This window comes from Aulonocara stuartgranti, assembly GCF_965226115.1.
Source record: "Aulonocara stuartgranti genome assembly, chromosome: 18".
NCBI lineage: Eukaryota > Metazoa > Chordata > Actinopteri > Cichliformes > Cichlidae > Aulonocara > Aulonocara stuartgranti.
Genome location: NC_138954.1, coordinates 28747641 through 28767278, shown reverse-complemented (window position 1 = coordinate 28767278; position 19638 = coordinate 28747641). Strand labels below are relative to the sequence as shown.

General features: G+C 42.7%; 1 protein-coding gene across 1 annotated transcript; it reads left to right on the top strand.

Annotated features, from left to right (window-relative positions):
• The first annotated feature begins 3528 nt into the window (after positions 1 to 3528).
• LOC309694631 (uncharacterized protein) lies at positions 3529 to 6350 on the top strand. The gene is made up of 4 exons (XM_082514808.1): positions 3529 to 3756; positions 3944 to 3974; positions 5955 to 6161; positions 6215 to 6350. The coding sequence occupies exons 1-4, from the start codon at positions 3691 to 3693 to the stop codon at positions 6217 to 6219; spliced, it is 309 nt and encodes a 102-aa protein (XP_082370934.1). The 5' UTR covers positions 3529 to 3690; the 3' UTR covers positions 6220 to 6350.
• Positions 6351 to 19638: the final 13288 nt, after the last annotated feature.

The window sequence follows — 19638 nt, the reverse complement described above, 5'->3', positions numbered from 1 at the left end:
AGTTGTGACCATTTGCATATGTTCATTTCAACATGTAACACATAAGACATCATTTAGATGGAGAGAAACATAAATGGCTTAAAAGTGCTACAAAGAAAATAAAACAGAAGAGACTCCTGCAATCTGGTCTTTAACTCTGACGTCATTAGCCGTGTCCGGGTCCAAACTCCGCTTCTGGTCCCAAAGTCAAACGAACACTGCGGCATCACTGAGAGTTACAAACTGTCTAAGGCTACGTTCACATTGCAGGCGAAAGCGCATCAAATCCGATTTTTTTGACCCTATGCAACCCATATCCGATCATGGTATGACAGTGTGAACGGCACAAATCTGATATTTTCAAATCCGATCACATACTTTCGTATGTGGTACTGAATCCGATACATATCCAATGTTTTAGAAAGCAACTGCTGTTTGAATGGTCAGGTCGCATTAAATCCGTCTTTTACGTCACTGACACAAGACAGATGCTAATTATCAGCGCCGGAGAAGACATCGCGAATGATAATTAATAAGGATTAGGATAATTATTAGGTTATTTACATTATTATGTAAATGACAAAATAACTTAAAGCAAAAATTGGGAAACATAAAGTCCGAAGTTTTTATATTAAGGGCCATCAGTCAAACAATATTGTTTGGTCTGGGTCTAAACAGAGCGAGTTGTGTGTGACGTCTTCTTTTGCGCATGTGGGCCGCTTTGAGCGTTCACACTAGAGCGCGTTTGCTGTTGCATTTTATTTGTAGTGTGAACAAGCAGACAAAAAAATCGGAATTGAGCATTAACACCTGCAGTGTGAACGTAGCCTAACAATTAACAACTAACTGTGTAATTAAGGTTAACATCAGAATTTATGAAATTTAGCTGGGAGTTAGCGCGCTAGTTTCCATCTAAAGATAACACACCATGTTCTGACTGAGGAATTTCTGAAAAATTAAAATGTACAGCTCTTCTATCACTTCCAAAATAAATAAAGACAGAAAACTAAACGGTAGTAACGTTTGTAGGGTTACTGAAGTTGGGCTAGCTGGTATATAATGATGTGCTATGTGGTGGTGGGCTACAGAGCTATGGTTAGCATAATATAAACACATTAGCACAGTGACGCTGGAGAATGAACGCTAACTTTTTTCCACTCAATAAAAGTTAACGTGACGGCTCCAGATGTTTAGGGACAAATCGTTAGCTTCATAGCATAATTGCCTAAGTCATTTGACTAAGTCAATGACTTAGGCACTTATGCTATGAAGCTAACGAAATGCAATCGCATGGTATGATGCTGTAAATGGACCAAACTTCAAACTGAGATAATCCATCCACATTATGAGGTTAGTCATTAATATACTGCTGCATGGGCTGGGCTGTAGTTACATCGTAAGGTTTTAAAAACTGAGCTTTAAAATGAATAGTGGTAATAAAAACCAAGAGAGGTCGACGGTGATCACTGACTTTTTTAGGGGATTGTGTTAAATAGAATAAGATACAAAGCATTAAAGCATGTTAAAAACACAACAGCCTTAATAAACGCAGAGTAGTTTGGACCCAGATGCAGGTTTCATACGTCATCACTTAATAACCGGATAGTAGTATGTGTACTACTGTGGATTAGATGTTAAGCGGTTGTCTGCTGGGATGGCCTGACTGGGCATCTGTAAAACAATGGAACAGCTTGAATGTCTGTCTTTGGTAAAGTATTTGGGATCATACTGAACCACGACCAGTTTTCATGGTCACATATAAAGTTAAGGTAGTTTACCAGCTGTCAACATTAACGTTTTCAATATCAAATCTGAGGAAGCATCAATTACCCAGAAATCTGCTTTTGTTGCACACAGGTAAGGATTTCCTTGAGCATGCATGAATATACCTGTTTAACAGTCTTCTGCATTATTACTCAGTCTAAAACATTTTTTAATGCTACACATATCTTATACAGCAGTGTATGTGCAAAGGCTTCAAGAACAGAATTTTCTATTACTTTACAAATAATATGTTTCAATTTAACATCCAGTTGCAGAGCTTTATAATCAGTCATTTCAGTTGGCAGCAATCCTTTATTATGCTGGCAAAATGATGGATTCTTACACCCGGCATTGTGGGTAATATTTTAACACTTGGGCTGATTTTCTCTTCCAAATAACTTTTTTTATTTTCACATTTTTCCATCAGATCCTTCTACTGCTGCTTGTGTTGCTTGCCCTTTAAGGCTTCTTCTATCAGTAAAAAGAATGAAGCGCACTGTGCTGGTGCCTTGAAGGCTCGGGGGTTGCTCTACCTGCTTCTGCGTGCCTGAGTCACCATGACCTTGTCTTTACACATAGCTAATACCCAGCTGAGAGACGTCTGACTGACAGGTGAGCTCTCTGAAGCTCTGAAGCCTCAGACAAACACACAGATTGACGTGCAAACAAGCGGATGCGCACATATACTAAGCCAACAGGTGAATGGACAGGCACAAAGAAAAAAAACTATGTAAGCACACACAGGAGGAGCCATGAGACAAATTCAGGCACAGAGGGAGATAAACGGCATAAGCCCGAGGAGGGGACTGATTGCTCCAGACACAGTATACGAGAAGAATAACGGGAGGGTGGGGGTTGTGGCAAAGCTGACAGGGATGCTGGACGGTCATACAGATGCACAGATGGGCAAAATGACTGACAGGCAGGCAGACCGATATTTGCTATGCAAGCCACCCTGACATGAATATCTGAGCAGAAAGCACAGAGAGGATGTAAAAGAAAAACAAACAGAATTTTGACATTTAAAAAAATAAATCACAGACACCTACATAACCTTCAACAGAACAAAGCCTGGATGTTTCAGATGTGGAGACAGTGATATTTGGTTTGGAGATAGAGGAGTTATGTCACAAATGTGATCAGAGCCCTCTGAGGGAGAGGAGAGGGAATACAGAGTGTGGTGACGGGACTCTCTTTCAGATGTTCTTCTTGTTCAAATATTCAATAAAGGACAGAAAACACTGTGAGACACAGGCCCGGGATAAGAATCGTTCACTGTTACTCGTGTAGATACGCAGCTTTGCGGACAGTAGACAGACCCAAGGCTTTGTGTGCATCTGCAAGTTTCTCGGTTGGTGTTACAGGCACCGTCTGCCTCGGAGATCTCAGGTGTGGTGGACAAAAGGGAGAGAAACAAGGAGGTCAGGAGGGTTGCCACAGGCACCAAGCCAAGTGTATTCAAGTGGAAGACCATTCCCCGACGGACGAGATGAAACCACATGGAAAATGGGAAACTGTGGCCTTGATGCCATCCGTTTGTGCCCGAGCAGCATGCACAGATGCTACCCCGCATGCTCAGATATTCGCACATCTACCAGACACAAACAAATTAGAGAAACCACCACAGGCGAAGTCGAGCGAGCAAAAGTGCAACCCACATGTCGACAAGCATCGTAATGCTCCACCGTGTTCCTCCCCCACCTCACCCCTACAAACGCCACTGTCTCCTCTTGGCTACTGCCCCGGGTCTTGGCAACAGACAGGAGAGGATAGAGGAGCAGTTGGGTTACACGGACCTCCTGCCTCCCCTCTCCTCTCATCTGCTGCGATAACCCTCCATTAATCCCACACGGTGTATTTTAACCCCTCGTCGTGCGCGCTTGCTGAGCTCTGGAGCATCTCCCTCCTGAAATTCCCCGCAGAGGCCATCAGAAGCAATTAGGCAGGATGAAAGCCAGCTCCAGAGCAGGGCCATCAGTTCACAGGCTCAGAGTGGAGATTATGAAGACTCAGGTGAGAAGAAAGACAAGCAAACAAACAAATTAAATTTAGAGTCTCGCATTATTGTGATATCAAATGCAGATTGAGGGGAGGGATAGAAAATTAGAAGTGGAGTAAGTCAGACACATCTTTGTGTGTGTGTCTGCTTTTTGTTTTTTCCTTAACTGATTTTTTTCAGAGAGCTTTCCTTTATTTACAGGAACAAGACAGGCTGCAACAACAATCTAAAGGTTAGGATAAAGAAGTAGATAATAAAAGGGTTTATATCTGTCTGACAATAGATAATGGGCCTTGAAATAAGATATATTTATGAGTGGAAAGGGGATATGAAGAAAAACAAAGCATGCTGCAATTCCGAGAGGTGAGAAAAACACTTTAATGTTTTATGTTCTGGGACAGCAGTGGCACGGCTTACTGTGGAAGAGACACTGTATAAATATACCTGAGCAGTTTTACAAGGTTGAGTTGAAGAACAACAATACGCAGCAGATGCTGTAGTAAATATCCACAACAAGCATCAGTCCCCCGGTAGACCCTCCCAAAAGCAATAAGAAACCCACGTGTGAATAGGTAGATGGCGGGTGTTGTAGTTAGAAGCACTGCCAGGATTAGAGGCAAAGGCAGTGGAATGACTCGGCTTATTCTGATATGTTTTAAGATGAGAAAAAAAAAAGAACAAAGTACCAAAGCTGGCTTGACACAGCAAGAAATTTTAGATTCTGTTAAAGACTGTGATAAACTGTGAAGGAAAAGTACCCAATTAGACAGCTACAGTTTGAGTTGTGTCTATCGAGGCTGCTGTTGGTGGAGTAATTGGTATCTTTGGGTCTCCTGTGATAGGATTGTACCTGTGTAATAGCTACATGTCAGTGTAAAACAGTGAGCCCCAACAGATGCAAAAACTCTGATTCTGAGGGACTGACATCAAAATTGTGTTTTTACTTTCACTGATACAGATTTGCTGTTTGTGGGGTTTTTTTTCCTACTTCTTATCCAGCTTTGGCCACTTTTCAGCAGAAGCAAGAAAAACAGGAGGACGTTTGCAAACAGGCTCTTTTTGTCACTGCAAATATCCCGACTTGTCAGAGCAGCAGAAACACAGGTGGAACTAATCACATTAATGATGGCTCTGTTCCACTGAAGTGTCCCAGTAAGTTACTGGCAGCGAGTCAGCACGCACAATATCAGCGCCCTGGAACTGGCACACCTGAATGGTTATTAGTCACACCTGTGCTTCCCCTGCTTTGACATGTCAGAATATTGGCCTACAGAACCCTTCTCGCAGTGGGCTCTTTAAAGTGTCACACACAGCCACCGCTGCTAACTTTAATGACAGCTGCATGCCACTTGGGTGTTCCAGGGCTCTGCGGTTGTGCGTGTTGGCTCTCTCGTGGTATACTGATGTGTCTAAATAGGACAGAGATATTAATTATGTTATTACTTTTACCTGTGCTGCATCTCTCAGGATCAGCCAATATCATTCGCTATCCTCATGCAGTCATGTAATACCATAAGCTGTATATAAAAGATGGAGGTGGCTGCCATCACATCACCCACTGGGTAGTGAGAATCAGAATCAGAGAGTTTTTGACATTGTCATCTTGGTGTTTTGAACCCAGTGAGGACCGCAGTACTGTAGTAATGGCAGTAAGTCACAAAACGAGCTTAATGTTGTGTAAATGGTAAATGGCCTGCATTTTCCTAATTCCTGAAACCAGCAACTGATCCCATAAATGATCCAATAAATGACCAAGAGCCATTAGTTTTCCATAGACTTCTAAATAGCAAGAAATTTGTTTGCAACCAGAGAAGCTGACCCTGCTGGCAATTAAAAAGAATGCCTTTATTACCTTGGGGTAATAAGATGGGGACTAGGTCTGCAATAACTCATACTCAGTTGCCATCTTCAAAGCAACTTCGGTGCACGCCAGTAGTCTGCTATCAATTTGCGACGAATTTGTCATGGTCTGCGGTGGGTGGCTGGAATTTCCATAAGGCTCCTGAACTGACCTGGGATCCGCCCCTGGGCAGGGCCAACTCCAGCTCCTGCACACCTGGAGCCTATTGCAGGCAATCAAGCCAGAGGGATTTAAACCACACGTTGATGGTCATTCACTGCCAGTTCGTCATCAACACATGTTGGTAACAGGCCTTATACTTCAAGTTCTTGCTGTGAGCTATCTTGTTAACACGACTCTCTTGTGCTGCAGTTGCTGTATTCACCTTGGCTCACGCTCCACCTCCGGACTCAGGATACCAAGCAATCATTCTGAAAATCTCTCTGTGCCTCACCTGCCTGCCCTCCTGCCATCACACTCCATCTGAAGCCCCGGATCTCAGGCCAGCCTTTCCACGCCACTCAGCCTCCCCTGGATTCTCATCACCCCCCTCTCAACACTCCATGTCCCCTACTGCAAGTGGAGGCAGCTCTGAAGTGGCCAGTTGTAACTCCTCCATCTTCTCTCTTCAGTGTGACTGTTCCCTGCTCAGCTCCACTCCGCATCTCAGGCCTCATTCCCTAGCCCTAGCCACGTTCCCCAGGCCACGCCTCGTCAAACTCCACGTCTTATTGTTTTTTTTGTCTTTGCTACGTTTTCTTTTTTGCACTTAAACCTAATAAATTGTTACATCATCTGCTGTCTCTGCTCTGGGTTTCTGCACCTGAGTCCTGTTCAGTACAGGCCACTCGGCCCCGTGACAGAATTGGGTTCAGTTGGCAACTATATGCACATTTTGTTGGTGATAATATGATGATTATATACGCAGTAATTCACATTAAATAGAAATTCATTTGTGCATGCACTTGTGCATTGAAAAAGAAACTCAAAAATTGTTGCTGCAAGGCCGCAGTTACAGCTGCAAAATGATATAAGTCCTCAGAAACCATGCAATATAGAAAACATTGCAATGTAACCAGAATACAACGAGTTGGCAACCAGTTGAGTCTAGTGTCCTAGCGACTAGATGAGTGGTGAACATGGGTGCAAACTGACTGATTGATTGCAGCTGGTTAGCAATCTGTCTACATTTCTAAATTAGACAGCAGTTATTTGGAAACGATGGCAATCTGTGCGAGAGTGACTACAGTCTGGACCAGTCCATCCCCAACTGTTCGGAGACAGGTTGCTGCCCTTCAAACTGCCCTTTAAGCATGTATACTTTTTGAGGTACTTGTTCTTTTCCAGTTTATTGACTTTTCTCTTCATAGAGTTTTAAATTTCAATCTCAAATTTTCAACTTAAGAAATTTGAAATTTTCAGATATTGAAATTGACATAATGCCAAAAAATATTTTTCTTATTTCCTTTCTCTTTTTTTTGCCACTGGCAAAACTAAGCTTCCATACTGTTGAATCACTTAATTTAACTTTTTTTGTATTCATAGTTGTTGTTGTTTGCAGCTGTGACAAAATTTCTACATTTTGGGGATAACATAGTAAAGTCTATTTCTCTATATGAGCAACAGCATTGGGCCTCACCGTTTAACCTTTTAATTCAGGTGCCACAGGTTCATAAAGCAAGCACCTAGTCTTGCTGTCCAACTTTAGGAACATTTGTCATGCTAGAGAATCAAACTGACATATCTTAGGCATTGAACATTTTTGCACAACAATGAATCACACTGAGGGTAAAACTATTTCTTAACATTCATCAGATTTTTGTGTAAATACGTATGTGCCATGTGTTTTGTGCCAATTCTGTTCTAACAAAGCACTGAGTTTGCACTGCTTTCGCACTGAAAGAATAAATTATGTATAACGACAGTTATCTGTTTGCATAAATTAAATTTGGTTGATTTTTCTTTTCAGCGTGCTGCAGAGGGACACAAAAGAATCTGCTCACAGCTGGCGAAGAAGCAGAAAACAAGTCAGAGATCATGCAGAGACCTCTGAGAGATTCACGCTAAACAAACTGTTAAAGTTGCTTTCTCCTTTAGCTAACTGTCAGTAGTGAAGCTACAGACTGTTGGTTTTCCATTATAACTGTAAAAGCAGGATAGTGTAGAACAGGGATAGCCGGCTGCCTGCTTTCCATCCAGACATCCACTAATTAGCAGTCTGTCAGGTAGAAGGGAAGAACTCATCAGCACTGTCACCCGCTGAAGCGATGCTTTGGAATGAAAATCCACAGTCTTGGCTCTCCACGGCGTATTGTTGGCCTCTCCCGCTATTGAACATATCTCTGTGTGTTATCTCCTTGCAAGTCTCTTTTAAAGTCACCTTGGTCTGGAGTATAAACATTTAAGTTGTCAACAGCACAGACAATGTTTAGTCAGATAGTAGTGGCATATAAAGCAAAAGAAAAAGGGCCAAATTATGCAGCGAGTGAAGGCTGAACAGTGCTTACATTGGTTTCTCAAAGTCCCATTTTCACAGAGCTGTTATTTTTGAAGAAAACAGCTGCAGATAATTACATTAATCAATCTAGGCCTGATTGCATTTTTATGATTAGCGTCTCTCACCTAAACCCGGCTTACATGTTGTCCCTTATTTACATGCACCTGTTCTTTAAACAGCAGTGTGGAGCCGGCCTCGTCGCGTGCCATATTGCACATTTTGTAGCCTTTAATGAGAAAGAAGTACGAGCAATGTTGCCACAGGAGAGACAAAGGAGTGGCTGATTATGTAATAAAGCCATCATTTGAAGAATTAAAGCACACTATGAAATGGGGCTTTTAATAAGCAATGTGCACAGGCTGTCACTGTGAGAGTGTAGTACGTGAAATAGTGTCTTATCTAAAACCTCACTGCACGGACATTTTTCTGTCCAGCAGAGCTACCATTCAGATGGCTGCTTTATTTCTTATGGGACAGTCTGTTCTCTCAACCTTTGTTCATCCGCCCAACTTTGAGCCAGTAGCGTAGTTTCCCCATTCTCTTCAATAACTGTGGGATAGAGCAATAAGAATCTTGAATTCATTAAGATAGAAAAAACTTCCCCTGTTCTAACAAGATATCATGAGAATTTTTTTTTTTACGCTGTGCCAATGCACTCTTCATATCACACTGTGAAAAGGCCTGCTTCAAGTGCTGCTACGGCTGTCATGTCCAAACAATGCTCGCTGGGGTTTTTTTTGCAGTCCATTGTGTGGTTTTACTCAGTTGGCCGTCAGATCAGGTGTACTAGAGGGAACATGACCCTGATAAATAGTTGACTCTCTGGGTAGTTCACACACACAACTCTGTTTCCTAAAAAGAAAATATGAAATGTCATTTATAAATCAGCTAAACCCTATATTTATTAGTATAAGTGAAGAAATTGTATTTACTCAGGTTATTTTTTAAATATATGCTAATTTTGAATGCCAGCAGCACAGTTCTAAAACACTGGGCAGGTGCAATGCTTACAACTGTATTGCATCAACTCTTCTTTTCACCCACACTCTGCAAACATTTGGGAACCGAGGAGGCCCAGTGCTGGTGTTTCAAAAGCAAAATAACAAACCAACCTCTGCCATTCTTGTTTACAGTACCTGAACTCAGCATCTTAACTTCCCAGGACTTCTCTTGCAGGATTTTTGTTATGTGTTTTGTTTTATAATGCTCCAAATGTTCTCAGAGGGTGAGAGGTCTGGACTTCAGATAGGCCAGTTTAGCATCCAGTCTCTTTTGGGCTTGTGAAGTATGTAAAATCTGACTTGGTAAAGAGCTTGTTGAAATAACCAAGACCTTCCCCGAAAAGGTTGAGTCGGTTGCTTAGGTGAGGTATGAGGTTTTAGCTGCACCGCCTCAAAACGCAATAGTACAGCAAAGTGTAAAAATGATGGATGTGTGATCCTCGGCCACAGCCCCTCCCAAAAGAGAAAGCTACATTCTTGTCAGCGCAACAGATTTGGTGGTTGTTTTACTTCCTAATTCTTTAATAGTTTGGATTGAAATCAAACTCTCCATGGAGGTGCACGGTTTGGAAGCTGCCGTTGCTGAGAATGTTGGAAAATGTACATCTCTCTGGAGTTACATCTACAGAGGTCATGCACAGGAAAACAGCCAGAAAGTAATTGAGTCATTTACAAAATAATAATGGTGCAAATGTTTTCCTGATCAGTTTATGAAAACATTTGCTCCCCTCTGAAATCTGTTACATTTGTTCTGATAAAGAAGCATGTTCTTTTGTTTGGGCTTTTAAAACCAATTATAATCCTACAAATATTCTCCATGTTAATTGAACCAGTTTGTATTACACGAGTTTACAGAAACCGGGAAGTTTGTTGTGTTTGCGTGAAACCTTTTGCAGTTTCATGGGGAAGAGTGTCAAGTTTGATGAACGTGATGTTAAAGGTGATGTTACTGAAGGCAGAGTTGGTGTGAAAGGGACTCTTAATGCTTCAGCATACCAAGATATTTCGGACAATTTTGTGTTTCCAACTTTGTGGGAACAGTTTGGGGATGGCCCCATCCTGTGTGCAAAGGAAGGTCCATAAAGTCATGCATGAGAGAGTTTGGTGTGGAAGAACTTGACTGGCCTGCACAGAGTCCAGACCAGAAATCGAGTGGAGCCAGGCCTTCTCGTCCAACATTAGCATGTCTGACCTCACAAATACACTTCTAGAATGGTCAAAAATTCCCATAAACATGCTCCTTTCCGACATCATATTAAACCCTATGGATTAAGAATGGGATGTCACTCAAGTTCATATAGTTCATAGGAATACGTTTGGCAATACAGTGCAGCTCGACATGAGAATATTGTGATCTGAGCTGTGAAACTATGCTAAACAATCTTGGCAAGTTTATGGTCAAGCTACAACTACGACCATTCATGGAGTAACATTACATTCACATGACTGTGCAGTCAGGTAGGGAAACCTCAAGAGCGAAGGTGCAAGGAAGAAATGGGACAAAGCCTTAGCTTGCACCATTTTCCTCTCAGCAAAATGCAGTGGTGCCAGTGAGAGCGAGACTGAAGGCAAACCAGATTCTGCACTGCAGGTAATTCCCAATGTGTGAAAAATGCTCCATTAGAGATGAATAATGGAAGGTGGTTGTGGTTAAGTCTGCGTGGGGCGCTCACAGTCATAGTCCCAAGATCAAAGGGAAGTGTCACACCTGAACTCTGGTTCGGTGTAAAAGACACAAGCAGGCTAAATATACACTTTGTCTAGCTGCACACACTCTTTCACACATCTGATTCCCACCCCCTCCCTGTTCCTCCCATCATCTCCGGGTGTTTGCTCTATCTTCTTCTTCCATCCACAACATTTACATGTGGGAGAGTACTTGTTAAATAAGAAATACTTCAGTGTGCAAATGTCTCTGTGACCTATATGATAATATCAAGAGGTCATGCGGCTGAGTAGCAGGTGCCACGCTGTCATTGTGGCCGGGGAGAAAGAGCAAGAGAGACTGCTGTTACTGCTGAGTGCCGCTGCATGCGGAGGCTGCAGAGGAACCATTGGAGAGGCACCGGGGAGAGAGTGCACCATTCAAGTGAATCATCAGGGCCATCAGTGTAATGAGACTAGATCGGTCTTTAACAGAGAAAAAGAAAGAAAGAAAGAAAGAAAGAAAGAAAGAAAGAAAGAAAGAAAGAAAGTAAGGGGGAAAAGAAGGGCAAGGGGAGGAGAGGGAGAAGGAGAGAGAAGGAGGGCACATGGGGAAAGTAGAAAGAAGGAGGAGAGGGTTAATGGTGAAAGCAGTGGGGTGGAAAAAAGGGAGAAAAGGGAGAGGGAGGAAGACAGAATATAGCATGGGAGGATAAGGGGAAAAGTTGCTGATAGAGGCATAGGCTGTAAATGGATTTAGGGCTATGGCAAAGAGCTGGGGATGCTTGAGGAGAGACGGTAGCTAAGCAAATAAACATTATTGTTTGTGTGTGTGTGTGTGTGTGTGTGTGTGTGTGTGTGTGTGTGTGTGTGTGTGTGTGTGTGTGTGTGTGTGTGTGTGTGTGTGTGTTTGTGTTTTCGCCATGGCGCTTACATGAAAACATCAGACGCTGAGTAGCACAGAGGAGGCCAACTGCTGGGTGCTTCAACAGTTAGGTACTCAAGCCGTCACACAAAAGGGTAACAAGAAGAGAAGATTAAGAAAACAGAAGCAGTTAGCCAAAGAAAGGGCAATTTACCTTCATTTTCATTTTACCACATCTAGGGGCAATATTTATCGGTGAGGACGTCTCTAATGGTAATATGTTGTTCATAGTTGGGCCCTGATATTTAATTAAACTGCCATTTCCATGATTTAGTCCATTAGCTTCTCATTCTCATAACGCCATCAATTCTGTCATTTCCACCACACTGACAACCTGGGCTATTGTTTGCGATCAGAGAAGCTGAACTTCCAAGAGGTCATTACTCATTTCTGGCATTCGTCTCAGCTCCGGAAGAGAAAGCCATAAATTATTTCTCTCACACAAAAATCCCCGTGCCAGAGCTGTGTGTCAATCACTTTCAGAGTCACTCCCGGGGCCCTTCGCATCAGTTCCATCACGTCCGGCCCAGCAGATCATTTATCAGTGGGCGATCGTCCGTTTGGACGGGTACCCTCTGTTATTACCCTCACGTCCTGGGCCCCCAGCTGAATTACAATTGCAAAGTCGGTGAAGAGCCAGGAAGCTGAAAGGGCTGAGCCAGGGTAACGAGCTCTGGGGTGGGTAATTAATGCTTCCATTTCCCCATTGGGTTTCTAGTAGGGAGCAAGGTGGCATCGATCAGAGCAGGATCAGGCCGGAGGGGAAGTGGCGACAGGCTGAAGGCACTGCGGGGAGGATTAAGTCAAAATGTAGAACAGAAAAAAGAGGATGGATGGATGAAGAGGTGGAGAAGAATGAGAGGAGAATAAGAAGGGAAGGCAGGGGCTTCAAGCCTGGCAAAGTTGTTCCTCTTGAGATGGGTCTTCCGCTGGGGCTGGCTATTCTGTCAAAAAGCCTGCAGCTCTGAATGACACTTCAAACCCATAAAACACACACACTGTAGTTTTGTTCTCCATCAGAATTGTAAAGCAGAAACGTTTTCCAGAGTGAAAAAAGAATGTGCAACCCAAAGCTGCATTTCATACAACTTACTATAAGCAGCATGGTGCCGCAATGTTGTCTCTACCATCTTTCTGTGTGGAGTTTGCATGCTTCGCCTATGTCTGCATCGCTTCTCTGCAGGTACTCTGCTCCAAAGACATGCAGATAGTGAGGTTAGGCTGGTTGGCGATTCTAACTTGCCCGTAGGTATGAATGTGAGTGTGAATCAGACGCAATCCTCAATTGGATCAGTGGTAGAAAAAAAGTGGATGGATGGATGGATTTGGACACTGTACTTGTTAATGATTTATACATGGAAGAGCCACAATTCAAACTCTCAGCAAGTAAAGATTACAGGAGCAAATTATAGCATTTCAACCACTTTACAAGGTCAGTCAATAGGAAAACACAGCAGCAGTAATGGTGCGTCACCTTAACAAATGTAAGAACTGAAGCACCACTGAAATAGCAAGAAGCTAAGAAAAAAAAACCCACTGATACTGTGAAACAGCAGAATCCGCAATTCACTTCTCTTGCCCTGAGGGACGTATAGTCACCATGTATTAAAGGACGTAGTGCAATAATAAAAAAAAAGAGAGAGAGAGAAAAAAAGCCAGAAGCCACATGGGAGTAAGTGGAGTGACCGTGGCAGCCACCATTGCTCTTAATGCCAAGTCTTTAGCTGTAGTCTCCCTGACCCTGTCTCTCTTTGCCTGGAAGGCGAGGCCTGGTGCTGTTGACGATAAAACAAACAGACAGGTCCCATTTATACAGTCAGGTGTCATGACAAGGGATAAACAGCCAACCGCTTCGGGCCTCTCGAGGCACAGTCTGCACTAATGGTAGGGGGCTATAATCCTCCTCATCTTCACCATCACCCTCGTCGTCATCATCATCAAGAGCGGCAATAGCGGTGTTGGCAGAAGCTCCTAAGTGCCTGCTGGGAAGCGAACAAGTACTGACTCAGATTGGACAGAACTCAAGAGCTCCACTGTTTACTTTGCCGGGCTGCTTTCATTCATGTCACTGAATTAATCGAGTCAAGAAAAAAACAGAAGAAGAAGAAAAGAAATTGCCAAAAACATTGCTAGAGAAAAAAAAAGAAGAAGAGGGGTTGGAGGGTTGGGGGGCGAAGAAGAAGAAGGAGGAAAAAAAAGAACCATCTCGAGGAGAGCGAGGCAGCCATGGCAAGCATGCGGCGGGAATGACAAGAGTGCGGCTGTCATTGCAAGGGATGAAAAACAGCACCTCTCAAACGAGGCGAGGCAGCGGCTGCCTCTTGGGCCAGCGAGGGAAAGGGATGCGCAGAGCCCACAAACACAATTATCTTCATGCCAGCTTTGTTGTTTGTCAGAATTGGCATGCATTTAAGGACTTGGGTGTACTGATTATATGACACCCGGAGAGCCTTCGGGGTGGACAAGAGGAAGCCAGCCAGGAGTCATTACCCAAGCCAAATAGACTTCTCATTTGTTTTTTCCATCAGGGTGAAGCATCAACAGGAATAAACAATGGCTGCGAGATACTCAATCACTAAAGGCGTGCACTCTTACAGCGGGTGTTTTTTCTTTTGAAGATCCAATTACTAAGTCCGAGCGTCAAAGCATAGGAAATAACGTCTCGTACAGGAGGTGTCTGTGGTGATCTCCCCACAGGACTGCGTTCAGATGCGATCTGGTGTCTGGAAGTGAAATCATATATGGCCACCTGACAGATGGCATAATGTGGGCACAGGGGTTATTTTTCTGACAGTGTGAAAATCATAGTCCTGGCATCCCTCAATATCGCCAGCTGGTCCTTTTCATAGCATTCAGTCTAATTTAGGCAAAAATAAGAAGAAAAAAATCTATTTTCTTAATTTTGTCATGCCTTCCCAGAGTGTCACCATCTTTTCCTGAGCGTAAAGCTTTGTGAAAATATTCTGAAAGCTGGTACAGATAATAGCAGCTATTCTGAAAATACCTGTTGACAACCCGCAATCTTTGTGCCAGACAGAGATGACTTTCTACAGTGGCACCGCATGCTGCCTGCCTTCTGCTGGTCCAGTGCCAAGGTCACACACAGACAGGGTGGATCAGTACAAACATAGTAAAAAACCACAAGAGGCTAGAGGTGTTTCCTCCATACAGGACAAGTCAGGGCAAAGGGCAGATAGAAACATGCTCCCCGCTAACCACGTTTATGGACCTAAAGCTGTAAACAAAATGGCACACACAAAAAGGATTCAGCATGTTTCCAGTGACCTAGGTCATATGTGGTCAGTAATATATCTATAGATAACCCGCCAATTTGTTAGGTACACTTGTTCAACTGCTCATTCATGTAAATGTCTAATCGGCCAATCGCCTTACAGAAATTCAGAGTATTCAGGCACGTAGACGTGATCGACACAGCTGAAGCTCAAATCGAGCGTCAGAATTTCAACATAGCATGGTTGTTGGCGCTAGGCAGGCTAGTCTAAGTAATTTAAAAACTGCTGATGTGCTGGGATTTTCCTGCACTATCTCTGGAGTTTACAGAGAATGGTCCAAAAAAGTGAAAATATCTAGTGAGCAGCGGTTCTCTGGGAGAAAATACCTTGTTGATGCCACAGGTCAGAGGAGAACGAAGAACGGCCAAACTGCTTCTAGCTGAAGTCAACAATATTTCAAATAACCACTCACTGCACCCAAGGCATGCAGAGGAGCAGCTAAGAATGAGAAACTGAGACTGCAATTCATACAGACTTGCTAAAATTTGACAGTACAAGATTGGCAAAACGCCTGATCCTATGAGTCTCATTTTTGGACGTTCAGATGGTAGGGTCAGAATTTGGTGAAACAGCATGAAAGGACGGATCTAAACTTATCGATGATTCAGGCTGGTGGTGATGTATTAATGTGGGGTCCATTTTCTTGGCACATTTTGGGGTCCTTAGGACTTACTGAGCATCATTTAAATGCCACAGCCAGTCAAAGTGATTTCTTGAACTTGACAGTGAGTTCACTGTACTGAAGTGGCCTTCACAATCACCAGATCTCAATCTAATGGAGCATCTTTGGGATTTGGTGAGATTGCCATTTTGCATGTGCAGCTGACAAATCTGCAGCAACTGTGTGATGCAATCACGTCAATATGGACCAAGGTCTCTGAGGAATGCTTCCAGCATCTTGTTCAATCTGTGCCATGAAGAATTACGACAGCTCTGAAAGGAAACAGGAATCCAGCCCATACAAGCAAGGCGTTCCTAATAAAGTGACCACGAGCATATATTTCGGACAGTCTCTTTTTAAAGCATTCATTATGTTGCAGTCACGTATACGCACATTAGTCTGCGTGGCCAAACTAGCTGCTCTGTCAGTGAGTGAGGATTAGACCAAAAAGAAAATCCAAGTGTGAACGGGAACGTTTTGTTTAAGGTACCAGTGAGACAATGAAATATGATCCACAAAGTCCTGTGTGAGTAATACATTCATGCATTTTGAAGGGTAATGAGTGACGGCAGTTCATAAAGTACGATAGTTACAACTGTTTTATACTTTGTCATGTCACTTAGGAGGTAATCTGAAATACAGCATCCACGCTTTAAAGTTTAGGTGCCAAACAAAAGGCCCGGGGGCCAGAATTGGCCTGGCAAAGCAATCTAGTCCCATTTGAATGCAGTGTGTATTCACTCCACACTATCAGTTGTACACATGGATATACTCTCTATGTAATCTTACACTTTAAGAGTCATGGTGAAAGATTTCTTTCATTTACTGAAATACTGAGCAGTATTTCTTTATCGTGTAGAAAAAACCGAGACACACTGTTGAAATCGTACTTCTTTATCCTATATTAAGATGTCTTGAGAATTAAATGTATAATTCAACTTCTTTACACTGACAGAAAGAAGAGTTTCACTGGTCCGGCCCACTGAGATTAACGTAGGCTGTATGTGGCCCGTGACGTAAAATGACTTCGACAACCCTGCTTTAAAAGAACCATATTTGAAGTTTTGGATTTCACTAGAGTATCTTTGCTTGATTTACAGTTTTTTCTTCAATTCTAATTCAAATACATACAATATATTTATTTTATATTCGCCTTCTCTGCAGCACCTTGGTTTATCATCTGTCTGAAAGAAGCCATTTTATTTCCGTGATCCTTTGAGGCTGTGGCGTTGCTTGTGTCTGACATGACTATATAAAGAAATGTGTCCCTAGCTGACATCAGGTTGAGACATGAGTAGAAAAAACAAACATGGAAACCAAGTCTGAGCTTCAGACTGCCCTAAAGACAACAGATTACTTTTATATACCCTGACCGCATTATTTGCACATTTGGCCACATCTGTCACACCGACCCTCTGCATGTGCTCCTTCACCACATCCATGGATCTTCTCTGTGGTCTTCCTCCTGTACCCGTGCCTCATCCATACTCAACATTCTTTCCAGTATATCCTCTCTCCCTCCTCTACACACGTCCAAACCATCTCAGCCTTCCTTCTCTGACTTTGTACCCAAACCCTCTCACAAACTCATTTCTAATCTTGTCCCGGTCCCTCGTAGCAAAAATCAGAACATCTTCAGCTCTGCCGCACCCAGTACAGCCTCCTGTCTTTTTGTCAATGCCAAAGTCTCCAAACCATGCACCACAGCAGGTCTCACTAGCACCTTGTAAACCAGCCTCCGCCTCCACCCTCCCTGGACTCTCATCTTCACCTCTCTTGTGCACTGTCTATGGCTTAGGATTTCTGACCCCAGTTCTTTAAACTCATCTAATCTCACTACCTCCACTCTCGCTCTCATTCAGACACATGTATTCTGCCTTGTTTCTACTGACTTTCATCCCTTCTTTCTTCAGTGCATACCTCCACCACTCCTCCACATGTTCCATACTCTCACTAGTCTACAGATCACGGTGTCGTCTGTGAACATCATAATGCGCAGATACTTGCACTTATTTGACTAAAAGATGAATCTCAGGCCCAGTGACACTATAAAAACCAAAGTCAGCAATCTAAGATGCTAATTATTATCAGGCATACTTACTGAGTTCACGAGATAAGTTAAGAATGTTGATAAGCCTTTTTAAAAGAGCTAATCTGATTTTGCAGATATTTTCTCCTAAAGCAGTTATTGGACAAATTTCAGTTCTCAACTCACGATGGTCCTTGAAATCATTAAAGTGATTATAATTAACCCAGAGAGCAATCCGCTGTTGTTTTTTCACTGCTAATATTCACTGTGTGGCATTGGATAAAGAGCGGGATCATCCAAGGATCCTTCCTGCAGGAACCATGAATTCATTCCGAGCCAAGGTGACGTGCTTATCGGATTGTTCCAATTTTGGTAAATGTAAAAGAATTTTATTTAAAACACACCGACAGCTTTTATCACAAATCTGTAACCCTAAAGAACCAAAGAGTGCCAATATCCCTACATCTTTTTATTCCTTTATATTTATATCATAATACGAATGTCTTACAATTTCCCCTCCTTTTACACAAAGGTATGACAGAGATAGCGATCAGTGGTCGGGGCGGTGCAATTATTCTTTTCAAATTCACGGTCACGATCTGTAACCATTGTTGGAAACTTGGGTGTCATTCTTTGATTACACCCTAAGGTTACATCTATGATTTTTCAATTTATTTTTTTCCCACATACTCCTCAAACTGTTCCTGTTATCCCCGCTTGACAAGACTGCTATTGTAAGACTAGGTAGCTGTAGGCAAATCTCAAAAAATATACTTCATCCACCATGGCAAAGTGTTTTTTAACAGAGTATTCTTTCTCTTTTGCTGTTTTAGTAAAGAAAAAAAAAACTTGACGTCACCAGAGAAAGATTTAATACTGGTAAATATTTTTTAACTACATCTGGCTGATTAGGGTACTTCAGTAATATTCTGTTTGGATGCTGGGTTCAAGCTTGAACCCGCTCAGTTGCAATGCAATTTAACGCTCAACTACAAATCGATGGCTTTTTGATGGTGACCGGCGCCGAATGATGGTCAACTATAAGTAGACGTTTTCTCGACGTTGTTGTTGTCGTCACCTGGTCGACTACAAATAGATCAAATATCAATGACAAAAAAACAACGGTAAATCAACATTATTTCAACGTCCCTATAGTAAGACCGTCGGTTTACCACAGTATTTCAATGTTGTTACAACAGTGGCATTTCAACCCTGATCATAACGACGGATCGGATGAAAAATCAACATCAATTCAATGTCGTCTTGCTATCTGGGAGTACAATTGGTCAATGTTTCCATGTACACACACACACACACACATTCCACTGTGCTTTTGTTTGAATGACATCTCAACAAGCAATTATGGACAAAAACCACGGCCTCTAAAAGCCGGCTATTTTTATCAAGAAAAGCCTTCCTACTTAGATGACAATGCAGTGCACTGGATACGTAATGGCACTGGAGGACCTAGTCTTTATCCACCATTCTGAGTCATATTCAACTCATTTCTGAGGGAAAAAAAATCCATCCTCCAACTCCTGAAGCCAGCCAGGGAGGACATGTGTGGTTACAGTTTTCTCAAAATTTGAATACAAAGTTTAACACATCTGCTCCATTTTAGCATCTCTCCACGGACGCATGCGTCATCACTCTTTCAGTATCTGCTTCTATTGACGCTGCAATTCCCCATCACTTCATTTAACAGAAGCAGCATCGCAGACGAGACTCACTCATTTCCATTTATCGAAATCCCATTTCTATTCCATCTGCTAACTAGTCACCTGTGAAACTAGTTTTTAACCACGGTTTGAAAGTGCGCCGGCTCCGGCTGTCTACCCCATCGCCTTTATTAGTGTTTATTCCGGGCCATAAAAACCGCTGGAGGGGGACACACCGCTAGCGCAGGCCGTTACATTGTAAAACACCATGGCAGGGTGGCACACAACACTGCATGCTGAGAAGCTAAGGGTGTCAGGGAGGAATTAAAGAATAAATTTCCCCTTCCA

What these genes read in the sequence shown, in the direction of transcription:
- LOC309694631 (XM_082514808.1), top strand. Translation starts at nt 3,691, where the DNA reads ATGAAAGCCAGCTCCAGAGCAGGGCCATCAGTTCACAGGCTCAGAGTG. An exon ending in TGGAGATTATGAAGACTCAG is followed by an intron (nt 3,757 to 3,943) that starts GTGAGAAGAAAG and finishes CTTTATTTACAG; the next exon opens with GAACAAGACAGGCTGCAACA. An exon ending in GCTGCAACAACAATCTAAAG is followed by an intron (nt 3,975 to 5,954) that starts GTTAGGATAAAG and finishes CTTGTGCTGCAG; the next exon opens with TTGCTGTATTCACCTTGGCT.